General features: G+C 38.4%; 1 protein-coding gene across 1 annotated transcript in view; it reads left to right on the top strand.

The window, feature by feature from the left end:
* The window catches only part of SLC26A7 (solute carrier family 26 member 7), a gene marked incomplete at both ends in the record, with an annotated part of 294025 nt that overhangs the window by 57103 nt on the left and 213935 nt on the right, over positions 1–22987 (top strand). Inside the window, one exon of the mRNA XM_081070238.1 lies at positions 6784–6956. Coding sequence (XP_080926364.1) covers positions 6784–6956 — 173 coding nt within the window. The remainder of the gene's footprint in view (positions 1–6783; positions 6957–22987) is intronic.

Here is a 22987-nt window from a genome sequence, read left to right as displayed (position 1 = left end):
CATAATGTTGGAAGTCCTTGCCAGAGCCATCAGGAAAGAGAAAGAAATAAAAGGCATCCAAATTGGGAATGAAGAAGTTAAATTGTCACTCTTTGCAGATGACATGATGCTCTATATAGAATATCCTAAAGACTCCACCAAAAAGCTATTAGAAACAATGAATGAATACACTAAAGTTGCTGGCTACAAAATCAGCTTACAAAAGTCCTGTGCATTCGTATATATTACAATGAAATCTCAGAAAAGAAATACAAAAAACAATTCCTTTTGCAATTGCAAAATCAGCACTGTGATTGCACCAAGAGGGAAGGAATATGGGGTGGAAAAAAAGAAATAGATAATTTTTTTCACATGGGTGGAACTGGGTAGTTTTTCATTTTCATGTTTTTCTAATATTTGTTAAACTGCCTTTACATTGATTATTTCTTTATTTTTTAAAAAATTTATTGCGGTGACATTTGTTAGTAAAATTAAATATATTTCAGGTGTACAATTCTGTATTGCATCATCTATTAATCTCATTGTGTGTTCACCACCCAGGGTCAGTTCTCCTTCCATCACCATATATTTGATCCCCCTTACCCTCGTCTCCCACTCTCCACCCCACTTACCATCTGGTAACCACTAAACTATTGTCTCTGTCTATGAGTTCCTGTTTCTCATTTGTTTGTCTTGTTCTTTTGTTGTTTTTGGTTTATATACCACATATCAGTGAAATCATAGGGTTCTTGCTTTTTCTGTCTGACTTATTTCGCTTAGCATTATACTCTAAAGATACATCCATGTTTTCACAAATGTTCCTATATCATCTTTTCATACCACCAAATAGTATTCCATTGTGTATATATACCACAATTTCTTTATCCATTCATCTATCGAATGACATTTTGGTTGTTTCCATCTTTTGGCCACCGTAAACAACAAATTTTCATTGCAGCTTTGTTTAAAGCACACTTGTCTTTATGGATAAATGTTTTCAGATTTTTTGGGTAGATACCCAGGAGAGGGTTTGCTGGGTCATATGGTAATTCTATTCCTAATTTTTTGAGGAAACTCCACACTGCCTTTCATAACAGCTGCACCAGTCTGCATTCCCACCAACAGTGTATGAGGGTTCCTTTTTCGCCACAGTCTCTCCAACACTTGTTACTGTTTTTCTTGTTGATGCTAGTCATGCTGACTGGGGTGAGGTGATATCTCATTGTGGTTTTCATTTGCATTTCTCTCATGATTAGTGATGTTGAGCATTTTTTCATATGTCTATTTACCGTTTGTATGTCCTCTTCAGAGAAATGTCTCTTCAGTTCCTCTTCTCATTTTTCAATTGGGTTGTTTGGTTTTTTGTTGTTGAGTTTCATGAGTTCCTTGTATATTTTGAGTATTAGCCACTTATCGTAGGCACTGTTTCCAAGAATCTACTCCCATACAGTTGGTTGCCTCTTTATTTCGTCCATGGTTTCTTTTGCTATACAGAGCTTTTAAGTTTCATATAGTCCCATTCATTTATTTTAACTTTCACTTCCATTGCCTTTGGAGTCAAATTCATAAAATGCTCTTTGAACCCAAGGTCCATAAGTTTAGTACCTATGTTTTCTTCTATGCAGTTTATTGTGTCAGGTCTTATGCTTAAGTCTTTAAACCATTTTGAATTAATTTTGGTACACCGTGACAGATAGCAGTCCAGTTTCATTCTTTTGCACGTGGCTCTCTAATTCTCCCATTACCATTTATTGAAGAGGCTGTCTTTCCTCCATTGTATGTTTTTAGCTTCTTTGTCAAAAATTATCTGTCCATATTTATGCGGTTTTATTTCTGGATTCTCAGTTCTATTCTATTGGTCTACGTGTCTGTTTTTCTGCCAATACCATGCTGTTTTGATAATTGTAGCCCTGTAGTACAAGCTAAAGTCAGGGAGTACGATACCTCCAGTATTGTTCTTTTTTCTTAAGATTGTTTTGGCTATTCTGGGTCTTTTGTGGTTCCAAACAAATCTGATGATTTTTTGTTCTATTTCTTTAAAAATGCCATTGGGATTTTGATGGGGATTGCCTTAGATCTGTATATTGCTTTGGGTAATATGGCCATTTTAACTACGTTGATTCTTCCAATCTATGAGCATGGAATGTCTTTCCATTTCTTTGTGTCATCTTCAATTTCTTTCAAAACTGTCTTCTAGTTTTCAGCATAGAGGTCTTTCGCATCCTTCGTTAAGTTTATTCCTAGGTATTTTATTACTTTTGCTGCAATTGCAAAGGAATTGTTTTTTGTATTTCTTTTTCTGAGATTTCATTGTTAGTATATAGGAATGCAATGGACTTTTGTACATTGATTTTGTAGCCAGCAACATTATTGTATTCGTTGATTTTTTCTAACAGCTTTTTGGTGGAGTCTTTAGGGTTTTCTATATATAGCATCATGTCATCTGCAAAGAGTGACAATTTAACTTCGTCATTCCCAATTTGGATGACTTTTATTTCTTTCTGTTGCCTGATTACTCTGGCAAGGACTTCCAACATTATGTTGGAAAGCAGAGATGATAGGGGACAGCCCTGTGTTGTTCCTGAACGTAGGTTTCAGCAGTTCTGTTTACTCCTGCAGGGATCTGCCCAGATAGGTGGGGCCAGGGGCGGGGTGAGTTGTGAGTGGTGTCCCAGAGCAATGTCATCCACCACCACCACAGCCAGTTTTGCTTCCACAGCTCCCTCCCCTTTGCCGGAACTAGTTGTGCTGCGAATCTGTTTCTGGGGTCCACAGTTCTCAGAGCAGCTAATATTCTGTCCTTTGATCTGACACTGCTACTTTATGGCTTCTAGCACAGGGCAGGTGGGGGCGGGGCGAGCTCAGGAGGGGGTGGCTAGTCTCTGTGCCTAAGGCTTCTGTTCTCTGCTTTGCAGTGAGGGCTTAAACCACCGATTTCAGCCCTCTTTCCTCAGTCTTTGCTCTGTGAGATCTCTGCCATGAGTGTTCTGTTCAGCCGTGTTATATGCTGCCCCCTCAGCCCTGTGGGCTGTAAGCGGAGCCCTAGCAGTCTGAGTCCTTCCCTCTCCTGCAGCTGCAGAAGTTCTGGGAGCAGTCAGCTCCGAGCACTGAGCTAGGTCTGCATCCTGCGCCCTTGCAGCTCCGTCTCTGCACTTCTCCTCTCCCTCCACCCCCGCTCTCGCGATTCACCCACCTGGTGGGAATTCAGTAGTGGGCCTCTTCGTCTTGCCTGTCTGCTGTGCAGGGAGTCTTTTGTGGAGCTATTGTTGTCCGATTCATTGTAAATTCCAGGGGAGTGCTACAGAGGCTCACCTCATGCCGCCATTTTTCCCCCCGACTCTTTTCCTGCTTTCTTTTCGCAGCTGATATCCGATTTCAAAGCCTTGTGATGAGCGAATATGCTTGGTATGATTTCAATCTTCTTTAATTTGCTGAGGCTGCTTTTATGTCCCAATATATGGTCTACCTTTGAGAATGTTCCATGTACACTGGAAAAGAATGTATAATCTGATGTTTTAGGATGAAGTGCTCTATATTGTCAATTATGTCCATTTCATCTAATGTGTCATTTGGGACTGCTATTTTGTTATTTATTTTCTGTTTGGATGATCTATCCATAGTTGTCAATGATGTATTTAAGTCCCCTAGTATAATTGTGTTTTAGTCAATTTCTCTCTTTAGTTCTGTTAGCAGTTGCTTGGTATATTTTGGTGCTCCCTGATTGGGGGCATAAATATTGATGACTGTTATGTCTTCTTGTTGTATAGTCCACTTTACCATTATGAAATGTCCATCTGTATCTCTTGTTACCTTTTTCACCCTGAAGTCTGTTTCATCAGATATCATTATGGCTACACCTGATTTTCTCTGGGTACCATTTGCTTGGAGTGTCAATTTTCATCCTTTCACTTTGAGTCTATGCTTGTCTTTGTAGCTGAGATGTGTCTCCTGGAGACTGCATATGGTTGGGTTTAGTTTTTTGATCCAATCTGCTACTCTGTGCCTTTTTATTGGTGAGTTCAGTCCATTTACATTTAGGGTGATTATTGATACGTGAGGATTTCCTGTCATTCTATCTTTAGTTTTCTGGTAATGCTGTGTCTCCATTGTTTCTTTGTCTTTTTGTTGTTGTCTGTTATTTCTGTGTGGTGGTATTCTATGATGTTTCCCTCTGTTTTATATTTTACTACAGTATATATTTCAGTTCTGGATTTTTTTTGAGTGGTTACCCTTAAGTTTATGTAAAAAAAAGTTTGATATTTGGAGTATTCCAGTTTCTTCAGCACGCTTACTTTCTCCATTCCCATATTCTGGTTCAGGCCTTTACTCTCCCCCTTTTTATGTTGCCACAAATTGTCCCTATTGATGGTGGTCGGATAGCCTCCTTTAGTATTTCTTGTAGTGCAGGTCGTGTATTAGAAAATTCCCTTAGCTTCTGTATGTCTGAAAAGGTCTTTATTCCTCCTTCAAATCTAAAGGATATTTTTGCTGGATATATTGTTCTTGGCTCACAATTTCTCTCCTTCAATAGTTTGAATATTTGGTTCCACACCCTGCTGGCTGTAGAATTTCTGCTTAAAAATTTGATGAATATCTAATGGGCTTTCATTTGTAGGTTACCATCTTCTTTTCCCTGGCTGATTTGAGTATTCTTTCTTTGTCGTTGATTTTAGACCGCTTCAATACAATGTGACTTGGAGAAGGCCTTTGGGATTGAGGTAATTGGGTTTTGTATTACATCTTGGATTTGAGGATCCAGTTCTGTCTACAAGTTTGGGAAGTTCTCATCAACAATTTGTTTGAATATATTCTCTGTTCCCTTCTCTCTTTCTTCTCCTTCTTGTATGACCATTATTCTTATATTGCTCTTTCTGATGGAGTCAGAAAGTTCTGGTAGAGTTCTTTCATGTCTTTTAAGTCTCAAGTCTCTTTCTTCTTCCATCCGTGTAATTTCCAGGTTTCTATCTTCAATGTCACTGATTCTTTCCTAATCTGGTCAACTCTACTACCTAAGGTGGTTATTTCATTTTTGATTTCTTTTCTTGAGTTCTTAATCTCCAGAAATTTTCTTTGTTTCTTTTTTAAAACTTCAATCTCTTTCGTAAAATGCTCATGTTGTTCTTTGATTACGTTTCTGAGTTCATTAAATTGCTTTTCTGTGTTTTCTTGCATCTCGTTGAGTTTTTTCAGAACTGCAATCTTGAATTCTCTGTCATTTAAGTCACATATTTGCATATCTTTAAGTTTCTTTTCTGGAGATTTTACACTTTCTTTCTGAGCTGTCTTGTTTCCTTGGTTATTCATGGCAATTACTGATTTATTATTTCTCTTCCTAAACATCTACAGGATTGGCTTCTGCAACAAGATTATAGGAAGAGGTCTTTCTTTTGTTTGCCAATACTTGTTGGTAGAATGTTTTATTTTCTATCCGATTGCAGCCTTTTTTTCCCTCTCTCACACAGTTGTGCTATGTTTTCTCTGCACTCTTCTAGCTTCTCACACAATTGGTGGATTCCCTGGGTAACGCCCTTCTCCTCTGTTAGCAGTTTGCCTGAGTCATAGGGCGTCACGTTCCTGTGGGAATGCGGAGAGCTTTTGAAGTTCCATAGCTGTTTCTGCAGCAGACTCAGAGCCCATATGTTTCAGCAGTTCTTTTTACTCCTGCTGGTGTCCGCCGTGATAGGTGGGGCCAGGGGCGGGATGAGTAGTGAGAGGTGGCCCAGAGCAATGGCGCGACCACCACCACAGGCGGTCCTGCTTCCGCATCTCTCTCTCCTTTGCCGGAAGTAGTTGGGCTGCGGATCTTTGTTTGCGGTCCACAGTTCTCAGAAGAGCAAATATTCTGTTCTTTTGATCTGACACTGCTACTGTTTCATTTCTAGCACCGGGCAGGTGGTGGTGGGGCGAGCTCTGAGGGGTTAGAGAGGGTTCGGCTAGTTTCAGTGCCTAAGGCTTCCATTCTCTGCTTGGCAGTGAGGGCTTAACCCACTGTTTACACCCTTCTTCCCTCCGTCTTTTCTCCGATGTCTTCCGTTAGTGTTGGGTTCAGCCGTGTGTTCTGCCCCCTCAGCCCTGTGGGCCATCAGCGGAGCTCTAGCATTCAGAGTTCTTCCCTTTCCCGCAGATGCGGTAGTTCTGGGATGTAGAGAGCTTGGAACACTGAACTAGGTCTGCGTCCTGGGCCCTTGCGGCTCCATGTCTGCACTTCTCCCTTCCCTCCTCCCCAGCTCGCATTTGATTCTCCCACTTTCAGGTGAATTCAGTAGTGGGCCTCTACATCTTGCCTGTGTGCTGTGCAGGGAGTCCTTGTGGAGTTATTATTGTTCAATTAGTTGTAAATTCCAGGGGAGCTTTACAGAGGCTCACCTCACGCCGCCATTTTGATGACGTCTTGTTTTCATTTTTATATCCCACATATGAGTGAAGTCATATTGTTCTCTACTTTTTTGTCTGATTTATTTCATTTAGCTTTATGATCTCAAGATCCATCCATGTTGTCACAAATGGTAGTGTTTATCTTTTCTTCTGGCAGAATAGTATTCCATTGTGTATATATACCACATGTTCTTTATCCAATCATCTATTGAAGGACACTTTGGTTGTTTCCATGTCTCGGCCACCATATATGTTAGTACATGAAACTAGCTTCAGCAAATTTAAGAAGATGAAATCATACCAAGGATATTCTCTAGTCACAATGCTTTGAAATTGGATATCAACTGCAGAAAGAAAGCAGGAAAAACCAAACAATTTTTATTGAGTCTGTTATTAATAAGAGATTCCCCATCCCACCTCACCTTTTAGGTACTTTTGCCTTGACATCCTTAATATCAGCCAATGCAGTGGAACGGCTTCTCCCTTCAAGTAGCAAGAACCTTACCACAGAGGGTAACACAAGTATGCTGGGCTTATCTGATTTTGAGATGCAAAGAATTGGTATTGCTGCCGCCATTTCCTTCTTGGGAGGTATGATTCAGGTAAGTAGTACTGAGACTTGGGATGAAGAAGTTGAGACAGTGGCAAAGGAAAGGTAATTAGTGCTTTATTTTTATTTGTATACATTGGGGTGTCTGTATAGATGGATAGGGGCAGTTGTGTTTTGTTTTTGTGAAAATACTGTCTGCTACATAAAGTAGTTACTCCATAAATGTTGGTTGAGTAAATGAATTAGAATCAATATATTGAAGTTATAAGGAAACAGTTTTTGACTTTGTAAGAACAATGTTTCTAAAAATGTTTTACAAAATACCTTTTGTTCACACAGTGAGGAACGTGTCACCCTGGGATAATGTTGTAGGAGAAATTCCTATAGGAATGTGACTAGGTTTCTAGGATTCTTCCTAATTTTCAGAGATTATGATATTACTGCCTACCTACATCAGTAACAAATGGTATTTATTTTGTGCCACAGACTTGTTGGTGTGAGGTGTTGGGACACAGATTTGCCCCTTTCAGCATCAGGTGTATGTTTTTGATAGGTCTGCTCTAGTCTATTTCTTCAAAATATCAAATTTTGTAATTTGCTGTTTTCTAATAAGTTGTCAAAATTAGATAACTCAGAATTGAATAAAAATATATGTTGACAAGCACTGGCTATTAGACATGCATTGCTTGTTTGAGAGCTATTTTGGCTTACTCCCTCATTTTTAACTGAATTTTGTGTACACAAACTTCCTGGATGGCTGTTTTCTGGCTTGATAGAGACTCTATTTTATAGTATAATATTATTTAAAGGATAAAAGATAGTGCAAATGCCAAGAAGAAAGAAGAATAGTTGATGATTGCCTTGAATTGCATAGGAAGAAAAGACCTAGAGATTAGGAATATTAAAACTCTAAGAGTCACATTGCCTTCTACCTATGTAAAAAGGACAAAAGAATTAAGAGTGTGGGATGACTCAGAACTCAAGCCTTCACAGTTCTTTAGAAAACAGACCATCTAAGTGGCAGCTTTGCCTAGGAGATTACCAAATAGAAGGCCAATACCATATTTCCCTGAAAAAAAGACTGGGTCTTATATTAATTTTTGCTCCAAAAGATTCATTAGGGCTTATTTTCAGGGGATGTTTTATTTTTTCATGTACAACAATTTACATTTATTCATATACAACAATCTACATTTATTCATGTACAAAAATTTACATTTATTCAAATACATCTTTTTCTGGAACATCGTCATAGCTCTCCAAAATCCGAATTCTGGCTTGAATTTCTTGCTACTCCATTTCCTATAGAACAATTGGCCCCAATGTCTCATGTCCAGCAATAGAGCTCACCTTAAATGAGCACTTCTTGTCCATGTAGCCTGCTCATAGTGCATTGGTAACACAGCTGTCAGTGATTTTATCCCATGAATTCTTCACCCAAGTCACGACCTCTTGCAGGCTAGGCTTCACAAAGTTTCCACAATGATTTCTCTCCATTCTATTTTCAAGGTAATCATTGATTTCCATGTGCAAATTGTCCTTGAATGGCTTGTTTATTGCAATATCAAAAGTCTGGAGATAGGCAGTCATTTCTGCGGGAATCATTTGATCTATTCTTCTCTCTGCAAGGAAGTTCTTCATGTCTTTAGTGTGGTGAGTGCTGGCTGAATCCCAGACCAGAAGACCTCTTTGGCCACCTCGCGAAACAAGTGGCAGTATCAAATCGACCCACTTCCTTGTAACTGCTTGTGTGCACCAGGCATTTTTATTTTCTAGAACATAAATGCCTGAAACATGTTCAACCTTATCTTTCTTGCCCTTAGTGATAATTAGAGGTGGGGCATTCTTTCCATCCAGATGAATTGCCAAAATGCAGGTAACATGTGCACTTTTGTAACCAGTGAAAGGAATGTAGATTGATGAGGCACCTCTCTGACCAATCGCCATTTGCGATCCTTGCCCCATAAACACTGCAGTTTCATCCATAGCAATCAAAATTGAAGAGTTGGTACTTAGAAAAGTCGATGCCATCAACAAACGACTTGAATGCAAGTGCACATCTTCCAGTTTGAACAGTGTTGTCAATCTTAGAGACAGTTCATATCACTGAAGGAAGCCATTCAGCCAGTGTTGTGATACTTTGAATTCTTCTGGGGGATATTTCTAACTGTGGTGCCATTGCAAGGGCAAATGCTTGAATATCAGCCCTGCGCACAACCAAAGCCTTTCGTCTCCTGTCAGCAATCCATTCACAGATGATGTCTTCCAGCTCAGGAAATAATGGCTGCCAATCTGATCCACACTTGCGCTTCTCAGCATTTCCCTCATCCACCTGTTAACTGAGGTTTTCCTACTCTGCTCACCATTTTCAGACCGTTCAGAGATCCAACTTCTTCTCTTTGCAGAACGCCGTAAGATTCTTGCCCTGGGAGTCCTTCATGATTCCTTTCTTGTACTTGACAGAATAGCTCTTCCTTTTTGCACTCATCTTGTCTCAGGGTTAAAATATTATTCCCTTTAAATCTAACATTAAATCAAGTGTTAATTGAAGGCTTACGAGACAGGAGTGGCAAAAAAAATGATGACAGTTAAGAATGACGGTCCACACAAAAACGATGAAAAATTGCAGGCACCAAAATTCAGAAAACATTTCATTTCACACAAGTGCATTAAGTACATCTGTTACAAAACACGACGTATTGAATTGTAAAGATTCATATTAGACACAAGCATGTCCGTTTGTTATCTATGCGCACCTTATTTGTGTGTTGTGTCTGTACTCAGATTGGCCATTCAGCAATAAGTCTCAAGTTCATCTGTTTACATAGACGTTTACCTCTTGTCCAAAGGCAGCCGTTTGGGTATTTACAAATATTTAATTATAATTTATATTATCATTTATTTTAAGTACTACTGTCAATAATATTATTTATATTTAATTATATATTAATATTATCATTTTATAATTCAATACATCCGTTGTGTGTTGCAATGGACCTACTAAATGCATCTATCTGGCTGACGATCTTAACTGGGGCTTATTTTTGGGTTAGGGCTTATATTACAAGCATCCTGAAAAATCATGCTAGAGCTTATTTTCCGGTTGGGTCTTATTTTCGGGGAAATATGGTAGGTATTTTCTATGGCTGATGGTCTGTGCTTTCATGAATTACAACTGGTTGCCTCGGTACCCTATAACCTTTGCTATATATTTTTAAACATGGATGATGTCAACCTATTTTGAGACTTGCACAGGAATGCTTAATGGCATTTTCCTCATTGCTTGCCCTTTGTGAGACCTACTAATAGACCTGTCATCTGTATCCATCTCAGAAATAATCAGCCACATGAACTGGTGATTCAGACATGGATATGTTGCCATAGATTTGGTATGGGTTTTCCTAACTTCTTCTCATTTAAAAGTCTTCATAGTAACATAGCAAAGATAATATTGCTATTACTTCTGGTCTCAGTTTTCTGTTCATATTTCTCTGACTTTATTATTTTTACTATACTTGGACTTTCTCTTATTCTATTAATCATGGAAAAAGTATATATTGTATTTTTTAAATCTAAGAGAATGTATAATTAGCAATTAGATCCAGCAACCTTCTGCTTAGTCTCATTTTAACCATTTTCCATATGTTTAAAATAATCACTAGATATTTCATTATTATCTAGCATATTTGGATTAAGAATTGAAATGATAAAATATAAAAGTAGAAGCCAGGATTTCAACAACATAAAATATTAATATCTCATTCCCTGAATGAAACACTCTAGACTCACAAGACTAAAACAGGACATTATTAAAGATAATAAAAATAATTTACTTTTTATTACATGTAAAATCTGATCCAGGGAGTAGCAACTTCAAACATCTGCTTTCCCTTGTCTTTAGTGCTGATCCTGGATATGTGACCTATGTTTTAGCCAATTTTTAAACAGCTGGCTGGAGTTTATTTGACCTCCAAACTCATATGTCCATTGTCAACCAGAACACTAGAGTCAAGTGGATCTGTTGGATCCAGCTCCTCAGTCATTCTTCCCTTTCTCCTTCAGATCTGAAATCCCTTGAAAATAAGGGCAGTGCTTAGGTATCCAGTTTCTACAAACACAGAAAGGGGTTTGTTTGTTTACCTTGTTTGTTTGTTTGTTTATATTTTGTTTGTATATTATTCATTTTTAGGTTAATTTTTTTCCCTCTGAAGGTCTAACTGATGGAATTATTTAGGTTGATACAATTATATTAAGGTATTTGAAACAATCACATCCTGTCTGGTTCACAGATTGTGTATCAGTTGGAAATGCTTTTTGCTGCAAGTAACAGGGAATCTTACTATCAGAGGTTTACACTGTATAGATATTGCTTCTTGTGTTACAAGAGATCATAGAAAGAGTTTCTTAAGGGTCTTCAATGTCTTGCAATCCATTCAACTGATAAACTGTTCTGAGTTTTTTAATTAGATGATAAGGACTCTGTGACTTACCAGTGATTTTCCTTTTATGCCTTCTCTTCTGGTAGTTCACACATAAGCTTTTTCCTACATTGTATCTTTTATTTGCCTATATTTTCCCCACACACTTCTTTTTCCACTTCCTTACTTGATGTACATTCCTTAACATTGTTAATGATTCTAGTATATCTATCTCTTTAATTTTAACTTGCTTTATATTACTTTTAGAAGAAAGTATGACATAAAATAATAAAGGAATTAGAATTAAATTAAGGTGTATACTTATAGCAATCTATCTTCATAACATAAATTTTCTGATTTTATTTTGCAAATAGAATTTTTTTGACTTTCTTTTGGACAGTCATAATATTTTGGTTTGTTTTCTACATAAGACATTACTTAGAACATAAGGTTCCTTAGAACATAAGTATCTTAATCCACTTTAAAGTCTTCATTACACTTAGCATAGCACTCTGCAAATAGTAGATTCTCAGAAAAGTTTTTAATTTAAAAAATAACCTATTGGTGAAAAACATAACAAGAGACAAAGATGGACATTTCATAAAGGTAAAGGGGACTATACAACAAGAAGATATAACAGTCATCAATATTTATGCCCCCAATCAGGGAGCACCGAAATATACCAAGCAACTACTAACAGAACTAAAGGGAGAAATTGACCAAAACACAATTATACTAGGGGACTTAAATACATCATTGACAGCTATGGATAGATCATCCAAACAGAAGATAAATAACGAAATCGCAGCCCTAAATGACACATTAGATGAATTGGACATAATTGACATATTTAGAGCACTTCATCCTAAAACATCAGACTATACATTCTTTTCTAGTGTACATGGAACATTCTCAAGGATAGACCATATATTGGGACACAAAATCAGCCTCAGCAAATTTAAGAAGATTGAAATCATACCAAGCATATTCTCTGATCACAAAGCTTTGAAATTGGATATCAACTGCAAAAAGAAAGCAGGAAAAAACACAAATACATGGAGATTAAACAACATACTTTTAAAGAACGACTGGGTCAAAGAAGAAATTAGAGGAGAGCTCAAAAGATACATAGAAACAAATGACAATGAAAATACATCCTACCAAAATTTTTGGGATGCCGCAAAAGCAGTTTTAAGAGGGAAATTTATATCATTACAGGCCTATCTCAAGAAACAAGAAAAATCCCAAATAAATAACCTCATGTTACACCTTAAAAAACTAGAAAAAGAAGAACAAGCGAAACCCAAGGTCAGCAGAAGAAAGGAAATAACAAAAATCAGAGCAGAACTAAATGAAATAGAGAACAAAAAGACAATAGAAAAAATTAATGTGACAAAAAGCTGGTTCTTTGAAAAGATTAACAAAATCGACAAACCCTTGGCTAGACTCACTAAGATAAAAAGAGAGAAGACACTAATTAACAAAATCAGAAATGAAAAAGGGGAAGTTATCACGGACACCACAGAAATACAAAGGATTATCCAAGAATACTATGAAGGACTATATGCCACCAAATTTAATAACTTAGAAGAAATGGACAAGTTCTTAGAAACATATAGCCTTCCAAGGCTGAATCATGAAGAACTGGAAAATCTTAACAGGCCGATCACCAGTAAGGAAATTGAATCAGTCATCAAAAACCTTCCTAAAATCAAAAGTCCTGGACCAGATGGCTTCACCAGTGAATTCTACCAAACCTTCAAAGAGGATCTAATACCAATCCTGCTCAAACTCTTCCAAAAAATTGAAGAAGAGTCAGTACTCCCTAACTCATTTTATGAGGCCAACATTACCCTGATACCAAAACCTGGTAAGGACAACACAAAAAAAGAAAACTACAGACCTATATCTCTGATGAATACAGATGCTAAAATCCTAAACAAAATTCTAGCAAATCGAATACAACAATGCATTAAAAAGATTATTCATCACGACCAAGTGGGGTTCATCCCCGGGGCACAAGGATGGTTCAACATTCGCAAATCCATCAATGTGATACATCACATAAACAAAATAAAGGACAAAAATCATATGATTCTATCAATTGATGCAGAAAAAGCATTTGATAAGATACAACATCCATTTATGATTAAAACACTTACTAAAATTGGTATAGAAGGAAAATACCTCAACATAATAAAGGCCATATACGACAAGCCCTCAGCTAATCTCATAATTAATGGTGAAAAGCTGAAGCCCTTTGCTCTACGTTCAGGAACACGACAAGGTTGTCCCCTATCACCTCTGCTTTTCAACATAGTGTTGGAAGTCCTCGCCAGAGCTATCAGGCAAGAGAAAGAAATAAAAGGCATCCAAATTGGGAATGAAGAAGTTAAATTGTCACTCTTTGCAGATGACATGATGCTATATATAGAAAACCCTAAAGACTCCACCAAAAAGCTATTAGAAACAATCAATGAATATAGTAAAGTTGCTGGCTACAAAATCAACGTACAAAAGTCCATTGCTTTCCTATATACCAACAATGAAATCTCAGAAAAAGAGATAGAAAAAACAATTCCTTTTGCAATTGCAGCAAAAAGAATAAAATACCTAGGAATAAACTTAACCAAGGATGTGAAGGATTTATATGCTGAAAACTATAAGACATTTTTGAAAGAAATTGAAGAAGACACAAAGAAATGGAAAGACATTCCGTGCTCATGGATTGGAAGAATCAACATAGTTAAAATGGCCATATTACCCAAAGCCATATACAGATTTAATGCAATCCCCATTAAAATCCCAATGGCATTTTTTAAAGAAATAGAACAAAAAATCATCAGATTTGTTTGGAACCACAAAAGACCCCGAATAGCCAAAGCAATATTAAAAAAAAAGAACAATACTGGAGGTATCACACTCCCTGATTTTTCCTTGTACTACAGGGCTACAATAATCAAAACAGCTTGGTATTGGCGGAAAAACAGACACATAGACCAATGGAATAGAATTGAGAACCCAGAAATAAAACCACATAAATATGGACAGATAATTTTTGACAAAGAAGCTAAAAACATACAATGGAAGAAAGACAGCCTCTTCAATAAATGGTGCTGGCAGAATTGGATAGCTACGTGCAAAAGAATGAAACTGGACTGCTATCTGTCACCATGTACCAAAATTAATTCAAAATGGATCAAAGACTTAAGCATAAGACCTGACACAATAAACTGCATTGAAGAAAACATAGGTACTAAACTTATGGACCTTGGGTTCAAAGAGCATTTTATGAATTTGACTCCAAAGGCAATGGAAGTAAAAACTAAAATAAACAAATGGGATTATATGAAACTGAAAAGCTTCTGCACAGCAAAAGAAACTATTGACAAAATAATGAGACAACCAACTGAATGGGAGAAGATTTTCGCAAACAGTTCCTCTGATAAGGGGCTAATATCCAAAATATACAAGGAACTCATGAAACTCAACAACAAAAAAACAAACAACCCAATTGAAAAATGGACAGAGGACCTGAAGAGACATTTCTCCAAAGAGGATATACAAATGGCAAATAGACATATGAAAAAATGCTCAACATCGCTAATCATCAGAGAAATGCAAATGAAAACCACAATGAGATATCACCTCACCCCAGTCAGAATGGCTTTCATCAACAAAACAAATAGTAACAAGTGTTGGAGAGGCTGTGGAGAAAAAGGAACTCTCATACACTGTTGGTGGGAATGCAGACTGGTGCAGCCACTATGGAAGGCAGTGTGGAGGTTCCTCAAGAAATTACGAATAGAATTACCATATGACCCAGCAATCGCTCTCCTGGGTATCTACCCCAAAAATATAAAAGCATTTCTCTATAGAGACACGTGTACGCCAATGTTCATTGCAGCTTTGTTTACGGTGGCCAAGACATGGAAACAACCAAAATGTCCTTCGATAGATGAATGGATAAAGAAGTTGTGGTACATATACACAATGGAATACTATTCGGCGTTAAGGAAAGATGATATAGGAACATTTGTGACAACATGGATGGATCTCGAGAGAATAATGCTAAGTGAAACAAGTCAGACAGAAAAAGCAGAGAACCCTATGATTTCACTGATATGTGGTATATAAACCAAAAAGAACAAGACAAACAAATGAGAAACAAAAGCTCATAGACACAGACAATAATTTAGTGGTTACCAGAGGGTAAGGGGGTGGGGGGTGGGTGATGAGGGTAAAGGGGATCAAATATATGGTGATGGAAGGAGAACTGACTCTGGGTGGTGAACACACAATTTATAGACGATGTAATACAGAATTGTACACCTGAAATCTATGTAAATTTACTAACAATTGTCACTCCAATAAAATTAATTAAAAAAAAAATAATAACCTATTAATTCAGGAATCTAAAAACCAAGAAAAAGCAGAAATCATGTTAAGTAATAATTTTGATTTTCAAAAAATTAATGGTCTGACATTTGTTTATTTTAATTATTACTATATCAAGAGAAGACTATTAAAAAACACGCACTCAGAGAACTGTCACTCTCCCCACATCTTACCCCCACATATCCCCATACTTTTCACTCTACTCTCACTCATTACCTGGAGGTAACCTGTCTCATTCATTTCTGGTTTATACTTCTCCTGTCTCTCTTTTTTTTTAACATATTTTTAAAATTTATTAGTTTCAGGTGTACAGGAAAACGTAATACTTAGACGTTCATCATTTATATCCCTCACACTGTGAACCCCCCTCCCCCCATCCACTATCCCTCCGACCTCACACGGAGCCATCACATTATATATATAAATTTATAGTTGGCATTCATTAATGTTTAGCTTCTGGTGTACAATGCCATGATCAGGCATCCACAGTGTCCCTGAGGTGGTCTCCCAATAGGATGCATGTCCATCGGATACCCAACAAAATCTTTACAACATTATTGAATGCGTTCCCCAAATTAATTTTCAAAAAACCCTGAGGCCATCTTGTGGTTACCAGCTGCTTCCTAATCCCTTCACCTTTCCCCTTATCCCCAACCCCCCGCCCCTGCCCATCTAAAAACTCTCGGTTTTTTCTTTCTGTCCTCAAAACTGTCTCTGATTAGTTCATTCACATATTCTTTTCTTTAGATTCCGCATATAAGTGAGATCATATGGTACTTGTCTTTCTCTTTCTGACTTATTTCACTTAACATAATGTTCTCTAGATCCATCCATGTTGTTGCAAATGATAAGATTTCTTTCTTCTTTATGGCTGCGTAATACTCCATTGTATAAATGTACCACAGCTTCTTAATCCAGTCATCTACCGATGGGCATTTCGGTTGTTTCCATATCTTGGCTATTGTGTAAAGTGCTGCAATAAACATAGGAGTGCATACTGATTTTTGAATTGGAGTTTTGGATTTCTCCGGGTAGATGCCTAGGAGTGGAATTACTGGATTATAGGGTAGTTCCATTTTCAGATTCCTGAGATATCTCCATATTGTTTTCCATAGTGACTGCACTAATCTGCAATCCCACCAACAGTGCACTAGCGTTCCCTTTTCTCCACATCCGCTCCAGCATTTGTTGTTTGTTGACTAATTAATTGATGATAGCCATTTTGACTGGAGTGAGGTGGTATCTCATTGTGGTTTTTATTTGCAATTCTCTGATGGTTACTGAGGTTGAGCATTTCTTCATATGTCTTCTTGCCTTCTGTATGTCCTTTTTAGAAAAATGTCTCCTCAAGTCCTCTGCCCATTTTTTAATTGGGTTGTTTGTTTTTTTGGAGTTGAGTTGAGTAAGTTTTTTTATAGATTTGTGATATTAATCCCTTATCAGATATATCATTGGCAAATATCTTTTCCCATTCAGTAGGACCCTTTTTGTTTTATTGATGGTTTCCTTTGCTGTGAAAAAACTTTTTAGTTTGATGTAATCCCACATGTTTATTTTTACTCTTACTTCCCTCACGCGAGGGGATATATCACTGAAAATCTTACTCCAGGTAATGTCCATGAGTTTCTTCCTATATTTTCTTCTAGATATTTTATGGTTTTGGATCTTACCTTTAAGTCTTTAAGCCATTTTGAATTTGTTTTTGTATATGGTGTAAGGAGGTGGTCCAGATTCATTTTCTTGCATGTGTCTGTCCAGGTTTCCCAACACCACTTATTGAACAGGCTGTCTTTACCCCATCGTACATTCTTGCTTCCATTGTCGTAGATTAGATGGGCATATAGGCATGGATTTACTTCTGGACTCTCTATTCTGTTCCATTGATCTATGTGTCTATTTTTATGCCAGTACCATGCTGTTTTGATTACTGTAGCCTTGTAGTATAGTTTGAAATCAGGTATCGTTATACCTCCCACTTTGTTCTTATTTCTCAAGATTGCTGAGGCTATCCGGGGTCTTTTATGGTCCCATATAAATTTTAGGATTATATGTTCTATTTCTGTGAAAAATGTCGTTGGTAGTTTGATAGGAATTGCGTTGAATATGTATATTGCCTTAGGGAGTATGGACATTTTAACTATATTAATTCTTCCTATCCATGAACATGGAATGTGTTTCCATCTATTTATGTCTTCTTTCATTTCTTTCTTCAGTGTCGTATAATTTTCTGAGTACAGATCTTTTACATCTTTGGTTAGATTTATTCCCAGATATTTTATAGTCTTTGGAGCAATTGTAAATGGAAGTGTTTTTTTAATTTCTCCTTCTGATATTTTATCATTGGTATATACAAATGCAACTGATTTCCGAATATTAATTTTATATCCTGCTACTTTACTAAATTCATCTATCAGTTCTAATAGTTTCTTGGTGGAGTCTTTAGGGTTCTCTATATATAGTACGGTATCATCTGCATATAGTGATAATTTTACTTCCTCCTTACCAATTTGGATGCCTTTTATTTCTTTCTCTTGTCTGATTGCTGTGGCTCGAACTTCCAGCACTATGTTGAATAGAAGTGGAGAAAGTGGGCAACCTTGTCTTGTTCCTGATCTTAGTGGGAATGGTTTTAGCTTTTCCCCATTGAGTATGATGTTAGCTGTGGGTTTGTCATATATGGCCTTTATTATGTTAAGATATGATCCCTCTATTCCCACTTTCTTAAGGGTTTTTATCATAAAAGGTTGCTGGATTTTATCAAATGCTTTTTCTGCATCTATTGATATGATCATGTGATTTTTATTTTTCATTTTGTTAATGTGGTGTATCACATTAATTGATTTGCGGATGTTGAACCACCCCTGCATGCCAGGGATGAATCCCACTTGATCATGGTGTATGATTTTATTAATGCATTGCTGAATTCTGTTCGCTAATATTTTGTTGAGAATTTTTGCATCTATGTTCATTAGAGATATCGGCCTGTAGTTTTCCTTTTTTTGTGGTTTCTTAGTCTGCTTTTAGGATCAGGGTGATAGTGGCTTTGTAAAAAGTGTTTGGGAGTCTTCCTTCCTTCTGGATTTTTTGGAAGAGCTTGAGGAAAATAGGTGATAATTCTTTTTTGAACATTTTGAAAAATTCACCTGTAAAGCCATCTGGTCCAGGGCTTTTGTTTGTTGGGAGATTATTGATTACTGATTCAATTACCCTGATGGTATCAGACTGTTCATGCTTTCTGTTTCTTCTTGAGTTAGCCTTGGAAGGTTGTGTGCTTCTAGAACATTGTCCATTTCTTCCAGATTGTCAAAATGTTGGCATATAATTCCTCATAGTAATTTCTTCACATTTTTTGTATTTCTGTGGTGTCTGTTGTCACTTCTCCTCTTTCATTTCTGATTTTATTAATTTGGGTCCTCTCTCTTCTTTTTTAAATGAGTCTAGCTAAAGGTTTGTCAATTTTGTTTATCTTCTTAAGAACCAACTCTTGGATTCATTGATCCTTTGTATTCTTTTTCTGGTTTCTATTTCATTTATTTCTGCTCTGATCCTTATTATCTCCTTCCTTGTGCTCCCTTTGGGCTTATTTTGCTGTTCTTTTTCCAGATCCCTTAAGTGTGAAGATAAACTGTCAATTAGTGATGTTTCTTATTTCTTTAGGTAGGCCTGCAGTGCTATGAACTTCTTTCTTAGGACTGCTTTCGCAGCATCCCATAGATTTTGGATCATCGTGTTCTCATTCTCATTTGTCTCGAGATATCTTTTGATTTCTTCTTTGATCTGCTGCTTGACCCATTCATTATTTAGTAACATGTTATTCAGCCTCCACGAATTGGTGTGTCTTCCTGGTTTTATTTTCCTGTAGTTCAGTTCTAATTTCATAGCACTGTGGTCAGAGAAGACAATTGGTATGATTTCAATTTTCTTAAATTTATCAAGGCTTGTTTTGTGTTCTAACATATGATCTATTTTGGAAAATGTTCCATGTGCACTTGAGAAGAACGTGTATTCTGCAGCATTGGGGTGAAATGCTCTGAAAATATCAACTAAATCCAACTGCTCCAAAGTATCATTTAAGGCTGTTGTTTCCATATTGATTTTCTGTCTGCAGGACCTTGTCAGAGGTGTGTTGAAGTCCCCTACTATGATAGTGTTGCTGTTGATCTCTGTCTTTATGTCCATCAGTACCTGTTTTATATATTTAGGTGCTCCTATGTTAGGTGAATAGATGTTTACTAGGGTTATGTCCTCTTGTCGGATTGATCCCTTTATTGTTATATAGTGCCCATCTGTGTCTTTTAATATGTTCTTCATTTTAAAGTCTATTTTGTCTGATATAAGTATTGCAACTCTAGCTTTTTTTCGCTTCCATGTGCATGAAATATGTTACTCCAACCCTTCCCTTTCAGCCTGTGTGTGTCTTTTGATCTGAAATGAGTCTCTTGTATACAGCATGTACAAGGGTTTTGCTTCGTTATCCACTCAGCCACCCTATGTCTCTTGATTGGAGCATTTAATCCGTTTACATTTAAAGTGAATATTGATAGGTACATAGCTATTGCCATATTTAAATTTGTAGTAAATTGTTTTCATCTTTCCTCTATTTACAAAAGTCCTTTTAGTATTTCTTGTAATGCTGGCTTGGTTGTAATAAATTCTTTCAGTTTGTTCTTTTCTGAGAAGCTCTTTATCTCTCCATCAACTTTAAATGATAGCCTTGCTGGATAAAGCAATCTAGGTTGTAGGCCTTTGTGTTCCATCACTTTCAGTATCTCCTGCCACTCCCTCCTGGCCTTCAATGTTTCTGTAGAAAAGTCATTTGATAGCCTTATGGGAGTTCCCTTGTATGTAACCTTCTGCCTTTCTCTTGTTGCTTTTAAGATTCTCTCTGTCTTTAAGCTTTGCCATTTTAACTATAATGTGTCTTGGTGTGGGCCTGTTTGGGTTTATTCTGGTTGGAACTCTCTGCACTTCCTGGGCCTGTATGTTGGTTTCCTTCATCAGAGTAGGGAAGTTTTCGGACATTATTACCTCAAATATGTTCTCAATCCCTTGCTTCCTCTCTTCGCCTTCTGGTATTCCTATGATGTGCATGTCGTTGCACTTGATGTTATCCCAGAGGTCTCTTAACCCATCTTCATTGTTTTTTATTCTTTTTTCTTCTGTTGTTTAGTTTGAGTGATTTCTGCTAACTTATCTTCTAAGTCGCTGATTCGGTCCTCTGCTTCATCTAACCTGCTGGTCATTCTTTCAAGTGAGTTCTTAATTTCGGTAATTGTGTTCTTTAGTTCTAGCTGGTTGTTCGTTAAGATTTCTACATCCTTTTTTAGTTCTAACTGGTTGTTGTTTATCATTTCTATATCCTTCTTTATGTCTTCTCTAAGCTCCTTAAACATTCTTATCACCAGTGTTCTGAACTCTGTCTCTGACAGGTTGGTTACCTCTGCTTCATTTGGTTCCAGTTGTGGAGGTTTCTTCTGTTCTTTTATTTGGGACATGTTTCTTTGTCTCCCCATTGTGACTGACTCTCTGTGTTTGCTTTGATGTATTAGGAAGATCCCCTAGAGCTCTTAGTTTTTGCTGGGTTATCTTATGTAGTATGTGTCCTTTATATTTGACTTGGACTACTTCGTTCTTCTCCTCTGCATGTGCTCCACAGGTGGCTCGTGTGTTTAGTATATTGTCCTGTTCAAGAAGAACTTTAATTGCTTTTTGCTTGTGAGTAGGTGGGTTTAACTCCTAGCCCATCTAGTTGTGAACCTTGGCTCTGCCCACCGCAGGGTGTTCTGCTGGGTGAGGGTTTGCCACTTAAATGAGGTTTGGCCTCTATGGGCTCTTGTGCCTTCAGAAAATTCCCTCTGGGTGTGTGACTTGTAGGTCAAACCTGGTAGTACTCTGGTTTGGTCCAGAGTTGGCTTCTGGATATGTTGAATCTTGTGCCTCTTAAGCTGGGCCCTGTTAGGGCAGTTTTAGCACAAATCAAGTTACCAAGTACAACAACAACAACATCAAAGAAAACAAATGAAGTACATTCACATGTAAAATACAACCGACAATCCCCACTCAACATAGGCAAAGATATCAAAGAAATAAAGGCAGAACAAAGCAAATCACAACAAGCAGAAAAAAAAAAACACCAAGCAAAGCAAAACAGAAAGCAGCACCAGTCTTGGCTTAAGCCCACCAAGTAATCTCCAGGTTGTCCTCCGCTGTGCCAAAGAGTTCCCTGCCTATTGAGCAGGCAGCCTTGGTCACCTCGTGCCCAGAGTGAATTTGGGAGTGTAGATTTAAATGCGAGGGGCTGAGGGGTCTGGATGACAGTTTTCAGAGAGACCGTGCAGTTTCTGTTTTTTCCTGCACAAATGCACGCTGAGAGTAGCTCCACCAGCCCTGTGCCCAGTACTCCTGAGTCTTAGGGCCCTCCTTCCGTGGGTGTGTGGGAGGGGGTGGGCGGGAGATCTCTCAGCTGCTGAAAGCCGGGAGCTGCGTCTGCCGCTTACTGCTAAACTCAGGGAGTGCCTCCGCGGTTGCCCTTGCCCTGCCCCAGGCCAGCTAGAGAGGGTGGGGGCTGGGGATGGAGGGGTCTTCTCTCTCCCAGGCCAGCCACGTCACACTCCTCCCGCAGGCCCGAAAAGGTGGTGGCTGGGGGTGTGGGAGTCTCCTCTCTTCTCGTCCAGCAAAAATCCCCTCCTCCCAGCCTCTTCCAAAGATCAGAGCTGGCTGCCAATCTTTCCAGCGCCTGTGCACAGACACCCCTCTGTAATCTGACACTACTCCTCAGTTCAGGGGTCAGTTTAAGTCTCTGGAAGGGCAGGGGGATTATTTGAAAAGTGGGGTAAGGGGCCCAGGTGTGGCGTCTGAGTTCTTTGTCTGCCCTAGGGCCCACGAGCTGCCTGCCCCGGTGTGAGCGATCAGCTGTGGGACGCAGGGAAATAGCCCACCTCCTTGACCCTGCACTCTCCGCTGCACCCTGGGCTCCCGTGGGACTCTAGAGCCCCGGGTGCTGCCTGCCGCTGCTGCTGCTGTGGGTACGCTGCAGGGCCGCAGCTCTACCGTGGGGGGTGGGGAGAGCGCGGCGCTTTTCCTCTTTCCCTCCTGGCTCCTCCTGGCTCACCCAACTAGCGCACCCCAAAGCAAACCTTCCACGAGTCTCCGCTCCATCCTGGGAGTCGCGCAGCGGTCACCGTCAGGCCTGGGCTTCGCCTTGGAGAGGGGGCGCGTTTCCACTTTGTGCCTCTCTCTCCTCCCCCGCTTGCCCAACTAGTGCACC

Source organism: Rhinolophus hipposideros, assembly GCF_964194185.1.
Source record: "Rhinolophus hipposideros genome assembly, chromosome: 13".
NCBI classification, from domain to species: domain Eukaryota; kingdom Metazoa; phylum Chordata; class Mammalia; order Chiroptera; family Rhinolophidae; genus Rhinolophus; species Rhinolophus hipposideros.
Note: the sequence above shows the minus strand (reverse complement) of the source record. Positions and strands in the feature narration are given on the sequence as shown.